This window comes from Capricornis sumatraensis, chromosome 3, assembly GCF_032405125.1.
Source record: "Capricornis sumatraensis isolate serow.1 chromosome 3, serow.2, whole genome shotgun sequence".
NCBI classification, from domain to species: Eukaryota; Metazoa; Chordata; class Mammalia; order Artiodactyla; family Bovidae; genus Capricornis; species Capricornis sumatraensis.
Window position 1 is genome coordinate 5923912 of NC_091071.1, and position 16961 is coordinate 5940872.

The 16961-nt window shown below is 53.2% G+C and overlaps 3 protein-coding genes across 3 annotated transcripts; 1 reads left to right on the top strand and 2 right to left on the bottom strand.

The window, feature by feature from the left end:
• The first annotated feature begins 4270 nt into the window (after positions 1-4270).
• Positions 4271-7498, top strand: LAMTOR4 (late endosomal/lysosomal adaptor, MAPK and MTOR activator 4). The gene is made up of 4 exons (XM_068968928.1): positions 4271-4334; positions 4827-4907; positions 6745-6862; positions 7212-7498. The coding sequence occupies exons 1-4, from the start codon at positions 4332-4334 to the stop codon at positions 7307-7309; spliced, it is 300 nt and encodes a 99-aa protein (XP_068825029.1). The 5' UTR covers positions 4271-4331; the 3' UTR covers positions 7310-7498.
• Positions 7499-7920: 422 nt separating this feature from the next.
• On the bottom strand, positions 7921-11947 carry TRAPPC14 (trafficking protein particle complex subunit 14). The gene is made up of 11 exons (XM_068968850.1): positions 11537-11947; positions 11228-11323; positions 11005-11134; positions 10752-10838; positions 10484-10604; positions 10232-10379; positions 10002-10084; positions 9732-9895; positions 9058-9212; positions 8654-8847; positions 7921-8541 (listed from the first exon to the last, which is right to left on the bottom strand). Exons 1-11 carry the CDS (start codon positions 11945-11947, stop codon positions 8388-8390), a joined length of 1743 nt encoding a protein of 580 aa, XP_068824951.1. The 3' UTR covers positions 7921-8387.
• A 524-nt stretch (positions 11948-12471) lies between these two features.
• On the bottom strand, positions 12472-16654 carry GAL3ST4 (galactose-3-O-sulfotransferase 4). Its single transcript, XM_068969047.1, has 3 exons — positions 16519-16654; positions 16041-16344; positions 12472-13812 (listed from the first exon to the last, which is right to left on the bottom strand). Exons 1-3 carry the CDS (start codon positions 16641-16643, stop codon positions 12790-12792), a joined length of 1452 nt encoding a protein of 483 aa, XP_068825148.1. The 5' UTR covers positions 16644-16654; the 3' UTR covers positions 12472-12789.
• Positions 16655-16961: the final 307 nt, after the last annotated feature.

The window sequence follows — 16961 nt, forward strand, 5'->3', positions numbered from 1 at the left end:
AAGGGAGGCAGCAAAGATGCCAAACCCACAGGAACCAGCCATAAGTTAACCACTGTGTTAGTCAGCATTCTCAAGAGAATAAGGGATGGGTTTGGTGGGAGAGAGCATATTTAATTTGAGGAATTAGCTCACAATATGTGGGGACTGGTAAGTCTTGAATCTGTAGGCTAGGCCAGCAGACTGGAAATTCAGGGAAGGGCTGATGTTGCAGTTTTGAGTCTGAAATCTGCTGGGCAACAGGCTGGAACTCAGCAGTGTTTCTGTACTCATGCAAATAGTTACTATGGTGCCTGGGCAGGGTGGGCAGTTTCAATCAGTGTGCTTCCCCTAACATTTCTATGTAATTAAATTCTTGATGAGAATTTCTTCTTCTCCAGAAACCTCAGTCTTTTCTCTTAAGACCTTCCATGGATTGGATGAAGGCCATCCACATCATGGAAGCTAATGTGCTTTATTCAAAATTGAATATTTTTCCTACCTTAAAAGCACCTTCACAGTGTAGGGGAGGCATTTTTTTTTTTAACCTCTACCCTCTTAGGGTTTTCAGCTGGGCCTAAGAATTAACTTGACAGAAGACAGATTAGCAGGAGAAAAGCATACAAATTTACTTAATACAAGTTTTATATGACATGGGAGCCCTCACAAGGAAATGAAGACCCAATGAAATGGACGAATCTACGTGCTTTTTATAGCAGGTAGAAGAAAAAGAGGCAACTGAGGAAAAGTGACTAAGCTGTGGGGAGCCTAAGGAAAGATAGAAATTATTTCAGTAAGGTCTGTTTTAGAGAATTCTCTAGCTCTAAGTCCTGTAAATGGAACTCTGCTCTGCATAGCATTTCTCACTGCTCAATATACTTATTTTCTTATTTATTAATTTATTATCTGGGCTCACCCTCTGCCCCACGGCTCCTTGAAAACAATAAAAAAATGTCTTATTTGTATTCACTGCTATTATCTCTAGTTTCAAGAACAGTGTGTGGTACATAGAAGGCACTCAGTAAACACTGGTTGAATGAAAGACTTTGCTCCCTTCATAAGTAGCATGTTTCAAGCTGTTTGTGAAAATGAAACAATTCTAGCGATGGCTGCTGAGCATTGTCCTGTGAAAGGTTCCTCTGTGTCAAGAACAATGAGAACCGGCAATTTCTGAGGTAAAATCAAGTGTAACTTCAAAAAAAAAAAAAGTTGGCCAGGGGAGCAATGGAAAAAGCATCAGCCTCAGCAACAGCAGACTTAGACTGGAATCTGGCTCTGTCATTTGCCAGCTGTGTGCTGTGAGCAAGGCTCAGTTTCTCTGGAGTTTCCACTTCCTCATCTATATAGTATCTTGGGATATTATTACAAAGATGGTTAATGAGGGTTTGGCCAGTGTATAGATGAAAATGCTTGGAACCAGTGTGTGCTGAGAAAAAAAAAAAAAAGATTCCACAAGGCCATGGAAGGTTTTGCAGACCAAGCATCTCCACAGAACTTTCTCTCTCTAAATCCCCCTCCAATTTAAATTTTATATTATAATCATACCTGATTTGTAAAAAGGCATCCATCTTCTCTAACTGGTTTTCTCCTCAAGCAACAGCACTTAATTTTATTGATATGATTCACATACTGTAAAATTGACCCTTTTAAACTGTACAATTCAGTGGTTTTCATTACATCCACAAGGTTGTGAAACCATCATAACTCTGTAATTCCAAGACATTTTCATCATCCAACACACCTATTGGCAGTCACTCCCCATTTCCCCCTCTGCTCAGCCTCAGGCAACCACTAATTTACTTTCTGTCTCTATGAATTTGCCCAGTGTAGACATCTCACAGATACACCCAGATGATATGTGGCCTGGATTGTCTGAGTTCCTTCACTTCAGGTCAGTTTAGTTCAGTCGCTCAGTTGTGTCCGACTCTTTGCGACCCCATGAATCGCAGCACGCCAGGCCTCCCTGTCTATCACCAACTCCTGGAGTTCACTCAGACTCAAGTCTATCGAGTCAGTGATGCCATCCAGCCATCTCATCCTCTGTCATCCCCTTCTCCTCCTGCCCCCAATCCCTCCAAGCATCAGAGTCTTTTCCAATGAGTCAACTCTTTGCATGAAGTGGCCAAAGTACTGGAGTTTCAGCTTCAGCATCATTCCTTCCAAAGAAATCCCAGGGCTGATCTCCTTCAGAATGAACTGGTTGGATCTCCTTGCAGTCCAAGGGACTCTCAAGAGCCTTCTCCAACACCACAGTTCAAAAGCATCAATTCTTCAGTGCTCTTCTTCACAGTCCAACTCTCACATCCATACATGACCACTGGAAAAACCATAGCCTTGACTAGACAGACCTTTGTTGGCAAAGTAATGTCTCTGCTTTTTAATATGCTATCTAGGTTGGTCATAGCTTTTCTTCCAAGGAGTAAGCGTCTTTTAATTTCATGGCTGCAGTCACCATCTGCAGTGATTTTGAAGCCCAAAAAATAAAGTCTGACACTGTTTCCACTGTTTCCCCATCTATTTCCCATGAAGTGATGGGATCGGATGCCATGATCTTCGTTTTCTGAATGTTGAGCTTTAAGCCAACTTTTTCACTCTCCACTTTCACTTTCATCAAGAGGCTTTTTAGTTCCTCTTCACTTTCTGCCATAAGGGTGGTGTCATCTGCATATCTGAGGTTATTGATATTTCTCCTGGCAATCTTGATTCCAGCTTGTGCTTCTTCAGCCCAGCGTTTCTGTGATGTATTCTGCATATAAGTTAAATAAGCAGGGTGACAATATACAGCCTTGACGTACTCCTTTTCCTATTTGGAACCAGTCTGTTGTTCCATGTCCAGTTCTAACTGTTGCTTCCTGACCTGCATATAGGTTTCTTAAGAGGCAGGTCAGGTGGTCTGGTATTCCTATCTCTTTCAGAATTTTCCACAGTTTATTGTGATCCACACAGTCGAAGACTTTGGCATAGTCAATAAAGCAGAAATAGATGTTTTTCTGGAACTCTCTTGCTTTTTCAATGATCCAGCGGATGTTGGTAATTTGATCTCTGGTTCACTTAGCATGATGTTTTCAAGGTTTATCCGTGTGATAGCATAGACCAGTACTTCATTCCTTTTTACAACTGGACAATATTCCATTGTATGGATATGCCACATTGCTTTATCTGGTCTTCAGTTTATGAATATTTGGGTTGCTTTCCATTTGGGGGCGATTATGAGTGATGCTGCCATAACATCTGTGTACAAGTTTTTGTGTAAACATACAGTTTTCAGTTCTCTTAGGTATGTATGTAGGAGTGGAATTTTTAGGTCCTATTTAACTTTCATTTATAAATATAGTAACTCTATTTAACTTTCAGAGGAACCACCAATCTGTTTCCCACTGCAACTGCACTATTTTACATCCCTACCAGCAATGTATGAGAGCCCCAATGTCTCCAAATCCTTATCAAGCTTTTTTATTAGTTTATCATCATTTTGCCTCACATTAATATTGCAGCAGGTCTAAAAACTACTTAAATTAAAACAAAAAATTTCTAAATGACACTCATATATTTAAAAAATTACCCCAAGGTCATTTTCTAATTATTCCTGGCAGAGAATATTCAGCATTGCAGCTGCCTTGGCGGCGGCTGCTGCTGCCAAGTCGCTTCAGTCCTGTCCAACTCTGCGACCCATAGACGGCAGCCCACCAGGCTTCCCCGTCCCTGGGATTCTCCAGGCAAGAAGACTGGAGTAGGCTGCCATTTCCTTCTCCAATGCATGAAAGTGAAAAGTGAGAGTGAAGTCGCTCAGTCGTGTCCGACCCTTAGCGCCCCATGGACTAGGGAGGTATAATGCTCTATCACACAGTTTCTTACAGAATCTCGGGACGAAAAATCGCTTTGGAACAAATTCCTGTCAGAGAGCTGCCTGAAGTAGGCACAAGAGTAGCATCTGAATAGCTCTTTATCTACGTCTTTTGGCTCTGTCAGGATTCCACTTGCGAGCCGCCTAACCTTGTTGGAGTCTGCCCCCCCCCGCCCCCGTGTGCGCAGGCGCAAACTCTCAGCCCGGCCTCCCTCCGGCCCCGCCCCCAGACCCGCCCTCCGCCGACACGCCCCCCTCCTTCGCGCTCTGGGGAAGGGAGATGAATGTTCAAGAGGATGTGCAGCCAATGCGCGAGCGTCTCGGAAGCGGCGCTCCGCACTGGCAGAGTAAGTCTGATGACGTAGCCACTCTCCAATCGGTATCCTGGGGGCGGGACTAAAGTCGGGCAGGGCAGGGCCGGAGGAGGAGACCGCTGGGTGGAAGCACGTGACCGCGGTCTGGAGCCGGAAGCTAGGTTTGGCTGCAAGCTCCCCCAGCACCTAGAGCTGCGATGGTAAGTGAGGACGCATGCGCGGAGTTATGCGCCGCGCCGGGGGTTCCTTACCCGTGTCCCCCAATCTCTTTGGTTGCGGGGTCTTGAGCGTGCCCTCCGGCCTCACCTCCTATTCTCCCCGGGACTGGAAGGAAATGGAGAAGGGAGGGGTGGTGACGTAGAAGGCCAAGGAGAAGTCGCTGGGAGGGTGTGTAGAAGCTGGGGACTAGTCTGAGGGGGAGGCGCAGGCCACAGGTGGGTTTGGGGAGGGGGCCCTTGGGGTAGCAAAGGTGACGTGTGGACAGCTGGTGGAGCCCGGGCGGAGGAGAGGACTGACGGAGGCTCAGGAGCATCAGTGTTGAAGGCCGTGTAGAGGGAAGAGGGTCTGGAAGGGCCCTGGCTGGGTAAAGAGGCCTGGAGCGGGGGCAGGGGGCACTGTCAAGAGAGGCACTCTGGTTGCCCAAGGGCCATCCTTTCGGCCTGCTGCTCACTAATTGCATCTTTACCCACCAGACTTCGGCACTGACTCAGGGGCTGGAGCGAATCCCCGACCAGCTTGGCTACCTGGTGCTGAGTGAAGGCGCGGTGCTGGCGGTGCGTTCTGGAAATGGGAGGGGCGTGCTCCAAGTACACATGACTCTAGGATGCCTTCTAATGTTGCCCTGTTTGGCCCGATTGGGCTCTGTTCTTGGTCTTTCCCTGGTATCACGCCTGGCATGTAGGAATTAAATCAATTAGTCAATCTCTGGACTCTCAGTCTTGTAACGATCCTGAAGTAAAAGAGGTTTACTGACTTTACCAAAGTCAAGCAAGTTACAGGTTTGTTGATAACTGACAATCCCCAAGTTACTCTTGAGTATGTCTTTATTTGGTATTTATTGAAGAGGCTTGGTATTTTGTTCTGTAGTACAATACAGTGTCAGCTCTGGAAGTTTTCAATCTAGCTAGAGAGACAAGGCTTAAGGCTAAAAGTTCAAAGTAGTGCATGTGGTTAACGCAGCTGAAGGAGTCCAGAAAGTGAAGGATTCAGCCCTTCATATTATAACTTGTGTTTTGGCAAGGAACCTTCCTTGGACGAGGTAAGAATTCATCTGGGCTTAAAAGATGGATAGATGACAGGAAAGAAAGAATATTCAGGGTTGGGAGGTGGACATTTTGCAGGAGTGTAACACCAGCCTATCTGAATTGGTGATGGGGTTATGTTGAAAAGATTTGGAAACATTTGGGGGAACAAGAGGATATGGTAAGGAAAGGTCCGATTGTGAAGGACTTTCAAGGCTAGGTTAACACATTTGGATCAATCTTGAAGGGTTTTTGAACAGAAACAAGCTGATGAAGTGATTGAGTAGCATTGTTCTATTAGGCATAAAGGTAAGCCAGAAGGGGCGGGATTCAAAAGCGGGGATGCTGTTGCCAAAATGTAGGTATGAAACCCCTGGTTGCAATGAGGAGAAGCAAGGAGAGAAGGGGTTTTTAAAGGAAGAATTGGTTTGTCTTTGTAATGACTAGAGTTCAGTAATAAGGGGGATACTTTTCTATCCTGTAAGACTTTGACCTCAAGCCTAGAATGATGGTGCCTTAACCAGCAGGGACTTAAGAAAGGAAGTTGAGTGGAGAGGGGGAGAGATAGGGGGGATTTTGATAGTGCAGCTTTAAACACTGTTTGATATAGAATAATAGGGTAAACTCCAGGAGTTGGTGATGGACAGGGAGGCCTGGCATGCTGTGGTCCATGGGGTTGCAAAGAGTCAGACAACTGAGCGACTGAACTGAACTGAATAGCCGTTAAATAGATAATGCCAGGAGCTAGTCTGAGCATCTTGCCCCAGTACTCTTGTGACACTCACAAGCACGTAAGATAGGTACTGATGTCCCCAGTTTACAGATGAGGAAACAGGTATAGAATCCAGCAGGAGGGCCACCTTGAGGAGGTAAGAAGTTGAGATCATTACCAGAGAAGAGGAAGCCCAGGCCGCTGTGACGTCATTATTCAAGGGCCAGGTAGTCCGAAGGGGTTCAGAGAGAAAAGGGATGTTTATGTTTCAGGTTCTGCAGACAGGGTGACAAATGAGAAATGGGAAAAGATGGAGCCTGGGACTCTAGCTGTGGTGGGTGGGCACTGATCTGTGAGAATGTGATTTTTTTCAAATAAGTGGAGACAGGGAGAGAAATGAAGATTCAGGGATTGGGGAAACAGGGTCAGTAATGGACAGAAATGGATGAGAGTTCCTACTTCCTCAGGGAAGCCCAGTATTTTGGAACAAGATGGCATCAAGAGGGGCAACAATGTCATAGGAAAGTTTTAAGTTTTTCCAAAACTAGGGGTGATGTTGCAGTATTGGAAAGTGGAGACAGACAGGTTACACAGAAGTGTTCTTGGAATTGCCTCCCAGTCTGTCCCTGATTCCTGCCCCCCTCCCTCTGTGTGCAGTCATCAGGGGATCTGGAGAATGACGAGCAGGCTGCCAGCGCCATCTCTGAGCTCGTCAGCACGGCCTGCGGTTTCCGGCTGCACCAAGGCATGAGCGTACCCTTCAAGCGTCTGTCGGGTGAGCCCCGGCCTCTGGTAGTGGGGAAGGGGGGTGGGGTGCTGCTCCCCAAGGCCATTCTTCTCAGGGAAAGACACCTGTCCCCTACCAACTGCCCACCATCTCCTCTGGAATCCCTGTCTTCCCCGTGGTATTTACCCCTGTATCAGAACTATGAGAAAAGCAAGAGAAGGGAGGGGATTTAATGGAGACCTCCCATCTTCTAATCTCTGAGCTTTGAACTGTTGAATTCCTTTGGCTTTGGATCCTAGCCAGTTTGTGTGCGACCCCCACTGAGGCCCCCACAACCCACTAACTCTCTTGCTCCCTTCCCTCTCCCGGGCTGGGGGAAGGTGCGTCTCCCCTCCAGTGGTCTTTGGAGAACACACGCTGCTTGTGACCGTGTCGGGACAGAGGGTGTTTGTGGTGAAGAGGCAGAACCGAGGCCGGGAGCCCATTGACGTGTGAGCCTGCCTGAGGGCGAGGGGCAGAGGAGGAACCTCTGTGCTGAGAAAGATGGGAACCTCCACGGCCTCTCTCTTGGTGCCACTAGAACTAAAGCTGTCTGCTCACCTGCTTCCCCACCCTGACCTGGAAGGGCAGAGGCTCAGGGACTTTGTACTCTGTTAAGGACAGTGAAGGTGAGGGGACCTCCCTTCTTCTCACCCTGCCTAATAAACATAAGTGTGATGTTCCTGGACCTGGGGATGTGTTGTGTGTATTGGGGGAGGAGAGTCATACCCCATGTGTCTTTCAGCTTCCGGGCCCTCAGCCCAGAGGCGTGGGGTGGACAGATAAAACTGGAAATCAGAAGAAAAAAAACAGGTGGGAAGGGAGCTATTTGGTGTACAGGCTGGAGGGAATCTTTCTGAGCCCTTAGGTCTCTGCCGCTGCCACCAACACACAAGTAACAGTCTTTTTCTCCCTCCTGAACAGGCATTTAATAGTCTTATTTCAGTTGGAAGCAGTAGTTGGAGAATAAGTTACAGGGACAGACAGACCAAAAAAAAAACAAAACCCAAATCAAAAATCCCACACAACTTAAAGTGCTTCAGGCTGCAGACGTAAACATGAGGACGAGGGGAGGCCACCTAGCTCTCTCCCCTGACCTGAGACAGGAGGGTCGTGTCATTGTTGGGTCCCTTTACCATCACCACCCTCTGATCTCAGCCCTGCGGGTGGGAGGGAGGGAGGGAATGTCAGAGGCGGGGAAGACAACGTAAGAGGAACAAGGAAAACACTTTGTAAACTTAGAACCAGGGTGCAAGGCGGGGGGCAGGGGAGCTCCTGGAGCCCCTGCCCTGGCCAAGGGGTGGGGCCAGCCCCCCCAGGAAGTCCGGGAAATACTGTCGGCTTCACGCTGCAGCCATCCCCGGCCATTTCACAGCTTCTTCCCTCGTCCCTCATCAGTAGACACAGACAGGCGGCCCTGTGGGGGGCCCCCTCACCCTTGGTGGGAGGCTCCCCGGGGAGGCACAGCCTGCAGGGAGCACCCGCGCTGGGGCTGTCCATTTCCGGGAGTGTGAGAGGGAGGCGGCCGGATGGTTTACTTGACCGGCTCCACCACCAGGACCTTGCACTCGCGTTTGGCGATCTTGTCCAGAGAGAGCACAGCCTTGTCCGGGGGCAGGTAGAGGGGGCGGCCAACAGGGGAGGCCACAGGGGGAGTGATGGCCCGGCGCTCCATCACACTGCCCGACCTGGAGGAAAGTGGAGGCTGTGGGCTCTGGCCGGACCCCAGGGTCCCGTCCTCTCCCTTCCCGATCCTGGCCTCTACCAAGCCCGCGGGGTCCTCCCCATGCAGTTCCATACCTCATGAGGTGGCTGCGGGAGGGCTGTTGGTGGGAGAAGGACTGAGAGCGGCCTAGGCTGGCCTGGTGCCTCTCCACCAAGTCCCGGACGGCAGGGCTGCTGGGGCTGCTCTTGCGAGAGAGGGGTCGGGCCTCGGGTGGCGGGTGGGACACGCTGGCAGTGAACTGCAGCTTCAGTTTCATGTGCTGGCTCAGCTGGGGTGGGGAGACATAGATCAGCCGACCAGCTCGGCTGCCAGGCCCCCGACCCCCTTTCAGGTCATCTTCCCCACTTGACAGGCGTAAGTCGGATCTAAAGCCCACCTTCCCTCCACCCGGCTTTGTAGCACCCACCCATTTATGCTTCAGCATAGAAGCCAGCGGCCCTGACCCCTCCCACCCGACGCTAGGCCTCACCCAGCCCACCTCGAAGAGCCCGGTCCGCAGAGCCTGGAAGGCCACACTGAAGGTGAGCGCGCTGCCCTTGCGGGAGAAGCCGAGGTTGTTGAGGGGGGTGTGGCAGACGATGGAGTCCAGGGCTGCCTGCATGGCCCGGCGCTCCTCCTCACACAGCTGCTTTCCTGAGGGGCAGAAACAGGGCTGGGAAACAGCTCTGTGCGGCCTTTCTCAGTCTGCAGAGGGCTTTCACGAGCACAGTCTTGCTTGATGCTCAGAGCCACTCTGTGGAGTAAACTGAGTATATGCTATTGCTTGCTGAACTTTATAAACAACAGTAATAGTTACTGTGTACTGAGATCTATTCTAACCACTTCACACATATTAACTTACTAAACTGCTGTAACAGCCCCATGAAGTAGTAGTTCCTCCATTTTAGAAATGAGAAATCTGAGGTTAGAGAGGTTAAGTAACCTACTAAAGGTCACACAGCTAAGAAATGGGAGATATTCAAGTCAAACAGGGAACGCAGCATCAGTGTCAGTGCCCTTAAAATCACTCTGCCCATGGCCTCTCTAAACTCTCCATTAGGACACCGTGGAGACCATCCAGGTACACAGCTGAAGCAGCCTGGCACAAGTCACCTGCCTCCATGACATCTTCCTTTCCCCTCCCCTCCTTGGGCAAGCCTGGCAGCTACCTACCAGCCTGGGCGTGCTCCGGGGTCCACACGAGCCTTACAGCAAGGAAGTCTTGGAGATTGTTGAGCAGCGTATAGGTAACAGTGAAACGCTCATAGGTCCGAACAGGGGACTCACAAGAAGCAGTCATCACAAAGCACGGGCGGTCCAGGCGGATGCTGGGCAGGCTAGAAGCCGTGAGAGAGAGGGAAGCAGGATGTGTGTGTTTCGAAACAGAGATGAACAGGATGGTGTCCAGCAGGGGGCTTGCGGGGGGGTGTCCCACAAACTCACCGGTAGTGGGTATAGATGCTCTGGGTGAAGGGCAGCTTCGGCGTGGACCACTGAACCACAGCAATCAGGGGAACCTCTAGGCCCTGTCGGAGGGACAAGCAGAAACATCACCTGTATGTGATGACCTGAAGGAGAGGTTCCCTCTCCCGTTAGTTAACTCCCTGGCCTGCCTCTTCCCATTTGCATTTTCTCAGCCTTTCTCCTTAAACACACCAGTCCCTTGTACTCACCTCCTTGGCCCCTGGAGGGGGCTTCTCACCCGCTCTGAGCTGAAACAGGAAGTTATGTTCCTCCAGGGCACTAAGTGGGCAGGGGAAGCAGCCAGAGGTACCAGGGAGCCGGCAGAAGGAGCCCATGGAGACTTCCCCAGATTGGTGACTAGTTGAGAAGAAAGGGACCAGAGCTGGAACTTTCCCTGCCAGAGCTCTGGGCCCTGCGGCCATGCCCAGCACTCTGCGGCCCCGCCCCTCCCAGGACCTCACCAGACATTGTCCACCAGCAGCACAGAGCCGTCGGGCATGACAGGTAGATAACTGGCATTGAAGTTTGGGAGAATGCGGATATCCCAGACAGAAATTTCCTCCTGGGAGGAGCTGTTCAGCACTGTGGGAGGTAACCAGCTCAGCTAAGAGAATCTGAACTCCTCAGACCACACCCCCCCCAAAATGGATCTATCCCCACCGTATTGTCCAGGGCCACCCAGCCGGTGCCCTTGCTGCCACCCAAGACAGGAGCCTCTAGTCTGCTCACCCTTGAGCACCGTCAAGTGTTTTCCAGCCACAGTGAACTGGCGGCACTTCAGAACCGGAGGAGGCAGCAGAGTCAGCAGGGTGCTCACTGCAGGAGAGAGCGGAGACTCCAGATGACGGACTGGGCATACCTCACCTCCAACCCACGGGTCCAGTCTTCCTCTCCTCGGATCGGGCACTTGCTGGTGTCACCCCCTCCACCGTCCCCACAAAATCCAGACACTAGCAGGTCCTGTCTGCATTCTCCTCCCCACCTTGGGCCTTGAAAGCGCTCTGCTCGCCCCTGAAGGTCTCCCCAGGAGATCGGGTCTGCAGCAAGCGCAGGTAGCCTTGATCTCTGACCTCTGGTGCCTCAACCTCCCGCTTCCACACGGTCACTACAATCTAAGCACAGGGGACACGGGACCACAGTCAAGAGAAACAGCCTCAGAAAGGGCGTCTCAATTAAGACAGAGCTCCACCCCGTGCCAGCCTTACCTTGGCTTTAGGTGTCCCTGGGGGCAGTCTATCCAGTGAAACGGTGAGTGGGAAGATGACCTCATCTGTGGACACAATTGGTTCCTCCACAGGCAGCTGGGTTGCCAGAGGGGTTGAAGAGGTCAGGAGAGTCAAGGCCGCCCGCCGCGCCCGCGTCCCCTTTAAGATCTACTGTACGTGGTTCTCGCCCTCCCCTCTATTCATCCGTCATAGGCCTCCAGCTTCCCGCTAGCGTCCCTCTCCCCTCCGGTCTTGGGAGCCCAGCAAACCGCCCCTCCGCCCTGTGTCGTGGCGCTCTGGGCTCCTCACCGTGGTCGCTCCCCCTGAGGTAGCAGGGCCCGGGCCGTGGGTGAGGAGGGGGCTGCAGCCTCGAAACAACCCCCCACCGCCAGGGTCCCCGCCCCCCGGGGGTTCGGGATCCTGGTCGCCCGAGCCACCGCCCCCGGGCGCCCCGCCTCCGGCGCTGACCGAGGCCAGGGCGGCCAGGGCGGTCGCCAGTTCCGCCCAGACCCCTCGGGAGCCCAAGCCTGGGCCGCCCCCGACGCCGGACCCCGCACCGCCCCGGCAGCGCAGCACCAGCAGGAAGCGAACCGTCTCCCCTAGGTAGAGGTGGTTGCGCCGGGGCAGCGCCCGGTACCGGCCCGGGTCCCCCGCCAGCTCCGCGCGCGGCGGCAGCGGCACGGCCGGGAAGTACATCGAGTAGTCGCACTGGGACTCCATGGGCGGCGCGGGCCGGGGGGCGAGGTGGGCCGGGGACGGCGCAGGGCGGAGGGGCCGCTAGGGTGGTTCCGGGAGCCCCAAGTCCCGACTGGTGCTGCGCGCGGCCGGCCCGGCCCGGCCCGACAGACCAGCTGGGGCCAGAAACCGGGGCAACGAACCCGGAACCGAGACCCCACGGGGCCGGAACCGGGGTGCGGGACCGAATGACTGGTGAGAAACCGGAAGCGGAAGGGAAGGGGCGTGGCTTCGGAGGCGGAATTTGTAGGTGACTGGACTTTGGAGAAGAGAGGAGGGTGCGGCAGGGGTTAGGCTGCTGCAGAAGGCTAGGGTTCTTGGACTACGGAAAGAACCCCCGACAACCCCGTTTCTCCCAGGAAGATGCTCCATCCCCTTCCCTTGCCGCTCTAGAGCAGGTCGAAGTTTCAAATTATTTATTCATTGAACATTTCATTCATAGTGAAATGAGCATAGCCCAGTAACAAGTGTTTCATAGAGAGGTGGACGTATTATTCCCATCCCTTGTGTCCCAGGCTTTCTCTGTCGTACTCCATGGTTAGCTCCTCCAGAAGGCCTTGGAGTGCGGCTCCAAGTGCGACTTGGACCTTCAGGGATGGGGGTGGGAAAGGGGAAGGGGCAAAAATGGGAGGGGGCCTGCTTCTCGGTCTGGGATTCCTTGGCACGGGCTGGAGGATGTAGGACCCATATTCTTGCAAAGTTCCACTGGTCCTCTGGGGAGCAGACATGCTTTCTGAGGGAAGCCGAAAGGGCATCTGGCTTCCTCACACTCATCACTGGCGCCCTATGGCTTAGCTGCTCTTCAGCCTAAGACAGTGGTTTGATGCCTAGGGGGAGGGTCGCCTTGAAGTCTTGAGGGGCAGAGAGACTGTTGGGGGGAACTGCTTGGCATCTAGCTTATCCTTGTACTGCAGCTCGGGGGTAGCCAGGCGCTCACACTCCTCCTGGTCTTGGAGGCTCAGCCCACTTCGGAGCACATAACCCAAAACCTTACCTGACCCAAACTGGAAAGGGCGGAATCGCCGGTCAGTGATGTACTTGGGGTCTAAAGCCTCACCCCCCACCAGACAGTGTTTAGCCAGGGCCTCTCGGCGAGCCCGGAGCTCCGCCACAGCACTGTCCAGCCGGCTCTGGCCATACTGCTTTATCCGGGCCCACAGGCTTCGGTTGAAGTGAACATAGAGAGCCCAGTCCAGGTTGTTCCAGGCTCGTGCCCGGGCAGTCAGCTGCCTGTCCTCAGTGGTCAGTCCACCATCATCAGTGGTGCTTGCGCCCTGCCCACCTCCAGCCTGGGCGTTGTGCATAAAGCCCACCACATCATCTAGACTCCAGCACAGCGCATCTGCCAACAGGACCAGTGACTCATCAAAGTACTCGGCCACCAAGACCAGGTCAAAGACAGAGTCCAGCCAGGCCAGATTCCACTGGATGAAGGATGAAGACCCCAAATCTAAAGAGGCAGGGCTGGACATCTGGCTGTGACCATCAGCAACAGTGGGAACAGGATGGAAGAGAGCATTGGGATCCAGGGTGTGGGCTGGAGGGCCAGCACCAGAAGGCAACTGGGGAGGGTTGGGGTCTCTGGAGACACGCGGATTCCCTCTCTTGGTCCTCATCTCTGGGGGGAAGGGGAGGCCAAAGTCAAACCATAGCAAGTTGCGTGCATAGTGGTCCCCCCGGGCCCCGGGTCTGTAGAAGGCTCGAGGATTGGCCAAGAAGGCAGCCAAGGATGGTGCTTTGCGGAAGGCTGATGATGTGGATTTATAGTAGGAGAAGGCAGAACGGGCCAGAGCCGCTGGGTCTCGGACAATGGAAAAGAAGAAGCTGTCAGAAGGCATGACCTGAAGTACCTGGGGAGGAGAGGAAATGGGCATAGAGAGAGTGAACTAGGGAGGAGGAAACTAAGAGCAAACCCAGTGTCCACTGACCCCCCAGCCTCTTCCAGCCTTCTCCTGACAGCTCTGCTGGGAACCCCCAGCTTCCTTCATTAGCTGCACACATCTTGGTAAGGTACTTGACATCTCCGAGACTCCATTTACGTATCTGCAAAATGGGGACCATCATACCTTCCTTCCCAGGTGATTATGGAGGTTACATGAGATAAGGATAGGAAGGAACCCAGAATATGGGGAGCTCCTGGAGAACATTAATTTCCTCAGGCCTTTCTGTTTGCTTTGGTTGGTAACACTTCTAGGAATCACGCCTTGTGTTCACTTCTCCAACAAAAACCTATAACATGTCCACCCTGGGATTCTTGGTCACACCTCCAAGAAAGGAACTGGCTTCAGGCCTCCTCAGGAGGATCACTGGCAGCAAGTAGATAGCAACCATAATTCTATCTCAGGTACAAGTGTCAGGTGGGCAGGCCCAGCCCAGAGTGGCTGAAGGTCAGGGCACTTGTGAGGCTCCCTGGCATCTTGGAAAGCAAGAGACACCCCTGAAATGGGCACTGGGGAGCCATGGCCAATCAATAAGGAGCTGTTCTGAGTCTTGGGACGTAAGATCCCACTTCTTGGCAAGAAGGAAGGTGGGCATTGGGCTGAGCCACACCCTAGTGTGGTCCAGCAGGCAGATCCACACCAGAATCCAGGTCTGGGACTCCCTGAAGGATTTCCGCCTCTGAATGTGACTGTGGTCATTGATCGTGACTCCCTGACAAGTCCTTCAGTCTGTCCTATGGATGTGGGCATGCCTGAAGGACAAGCCTGTGAACTGTATGTCTTTGAAGGCGTAGGGGAAGAGTGCAGAGAACAGTCCGTGGCATCAGAGGGACCTGGAATAAAATTCCAATTCAGCCATTTACCAACTGGTGTAACTTTGGGCAGGTTATTGTACTTCTCAGAGCCTTTATTCCTCCATCAATAAATCTGGGTTAATACTCACTCTGAAGAATGTGGAAGTGCAGGGAACATGGGAGGCAGGCAGTAAATGGTGGTGACAGTCATCCTAAACTCCAGAGACGCCTGCCTCCGTGATTGCTGTCCTCGCTTTACCCTCAGCAGTGCCCCTCGCTGCCCGTTAGATCAGTTCACGCTGCTGCTGCTTTCTTCAGCTCCAGCTCCAACAGGACTGTCTTTGCAGCCACCGCTGAAGTACTATCACACACATACACACACACCCCACTGCTACTGTGTCTTTGAGATGTTTTGCTCTGAGAACACCTGATAGTTCCCTTACTACAAAGTCACGTCCATCCTTCCCTATAAAACCCACCTCTTGAGAAAACCCCACCTCTTTTGATGAATATTCTCGCCACAGTTCCAAAAAACAAATACACGTTCGCGCACACACATACAACAGAAGGCACTTTGGAGCAGCTGGACCTGGGTTCAAATGCTAGTCTGCAGCTTTCTGTTAACAGAGGCCAGTCCCTTAGCCTTTCTGAGAGTGAATCTCCTCATCTGTGTAGTGGGGACGCTTGTGCCTTCCTGGCAGGGTGACGGTAAGATGACTACCCAGCACTCAAGACGTGTTCAGTGAAAGTTCGCTCTTTCCCTGTGTGTTTTCATTTGCCCACTGATTTTCCTCCTCCGAGAGCTCTCCTGTGTGTATGTGCAGATGACACATGAGTGTGTGCACTCATCTCCCCGTTTAGAACTGAGGCTGGGGGCAGGGAAGGGAGACCGGGACTGGGCTAGAGTTTGGCGTATAGCTGATGCTCAGAATCTGGCAGACATGGTGAAGGGAGTGAGAGGAAGATGGCTCCGAAGGCAGTGACTGTGCAGGGACCCTGGTGGGGTCAGTGGGAGAGGCCAGGAAGGGCCAGGGGCACCTGGAGGGAGGGTTGGAGTGGGGTGAGAGTTGGCAGGGCACTGATGCCAGCAGGCTAAATGGATCAAGGAAAGGGACTCTAGTAAATTCTAGATGGGAGAAGGCAGAACTTCAGGTGCCAGAAAATTCTGAGGAAGGGACAGCTGAAGAGAACAGGACTGCCACCTTTGTGGCCCCCCTAGCCCAACTTTTGGGTAAGGAGATGCCTGGGGAGCCCCCAGGCCTGGGGTCTCCTCCCCTGGTGGTCTTGGCTACAGGGCTGAGCCCATTTCTCCCCAGTCCCTCCCACCTCCTCAACACTCCTCACCTCTTTCAGGTTGAACCTCATGTGATGACAGAGGATGTGGAAAGGGGGCTGGGTGCCTCCGCTCTGAGGCCGGTAGCCTTTGACCCGAGAGGCCTGGAAAAGTCTTGGGTAGCCGAACTGGTAGCGGGCAGGGAGGGCGAAGCGCAGCCCGTGTCGGTCCCCATAGCGGTGAAGCAGACTCAGCACAGAGCTGCTCCCGGATTTATGTGTCTTCAGGAACACAAGGCGCTGCCGCGGTGGGCAGGACGGAACAGCCGGTCCCGGGGATGAGGCCCAGAAATGTCGGAGCTGCAGCCCGGGTAGCCTGGGGAGAGACGGGAGGGGAAGCGTCCTGTCCCTCACCAGCAGGTGGATGGGTGTCTCGTGGAGCCAGGAAGGCATGGCGTGTTCTCTGAGTCCCCAAGAGTCACAGCCCCAGGTGGGACAGACAAGAGCACGTGGGGCATCTGGGGGCCGTTGGGACAAGATGGGAACTCACCTCCTCTGGAAGGGACCCCCCCAGAGCTGGAGGGCAAATCCGATGGTCATGAAGACTCCCAGAGCCACCCCTAGGCTCCGGGGCCCCCAGAGGCGCATGGTCCTGGTGGGAGACAGAACGCCCATGTGGCACAGGGAAGGGTGACACTAGAGAGGGACAGGGCAAGGGCCAGACACAGAGGCAGAGACAGCTGGAGACCGCCGTGCAGCCGCGGAAGGCGCTCGTTCGAGTTTGGGGGTTCATTCCCCAGGCCTGCTCGCAGCCCCGGTTGAGTCTGCCCCCTGAGTTAGCAGATTTTTGCCTCCGTCAGCGTCTAGAAGGGAAATGAGGGGGAAGGAGGGGAATCTAAGGAGCGGGTAAGAGCCTTCGCTCATGCTGCTGGGCAGCCGCGACCTCATTGCAGGCAGGGGGGCAGGAGGGGAGCCGTCTCTACACCCAGAGCT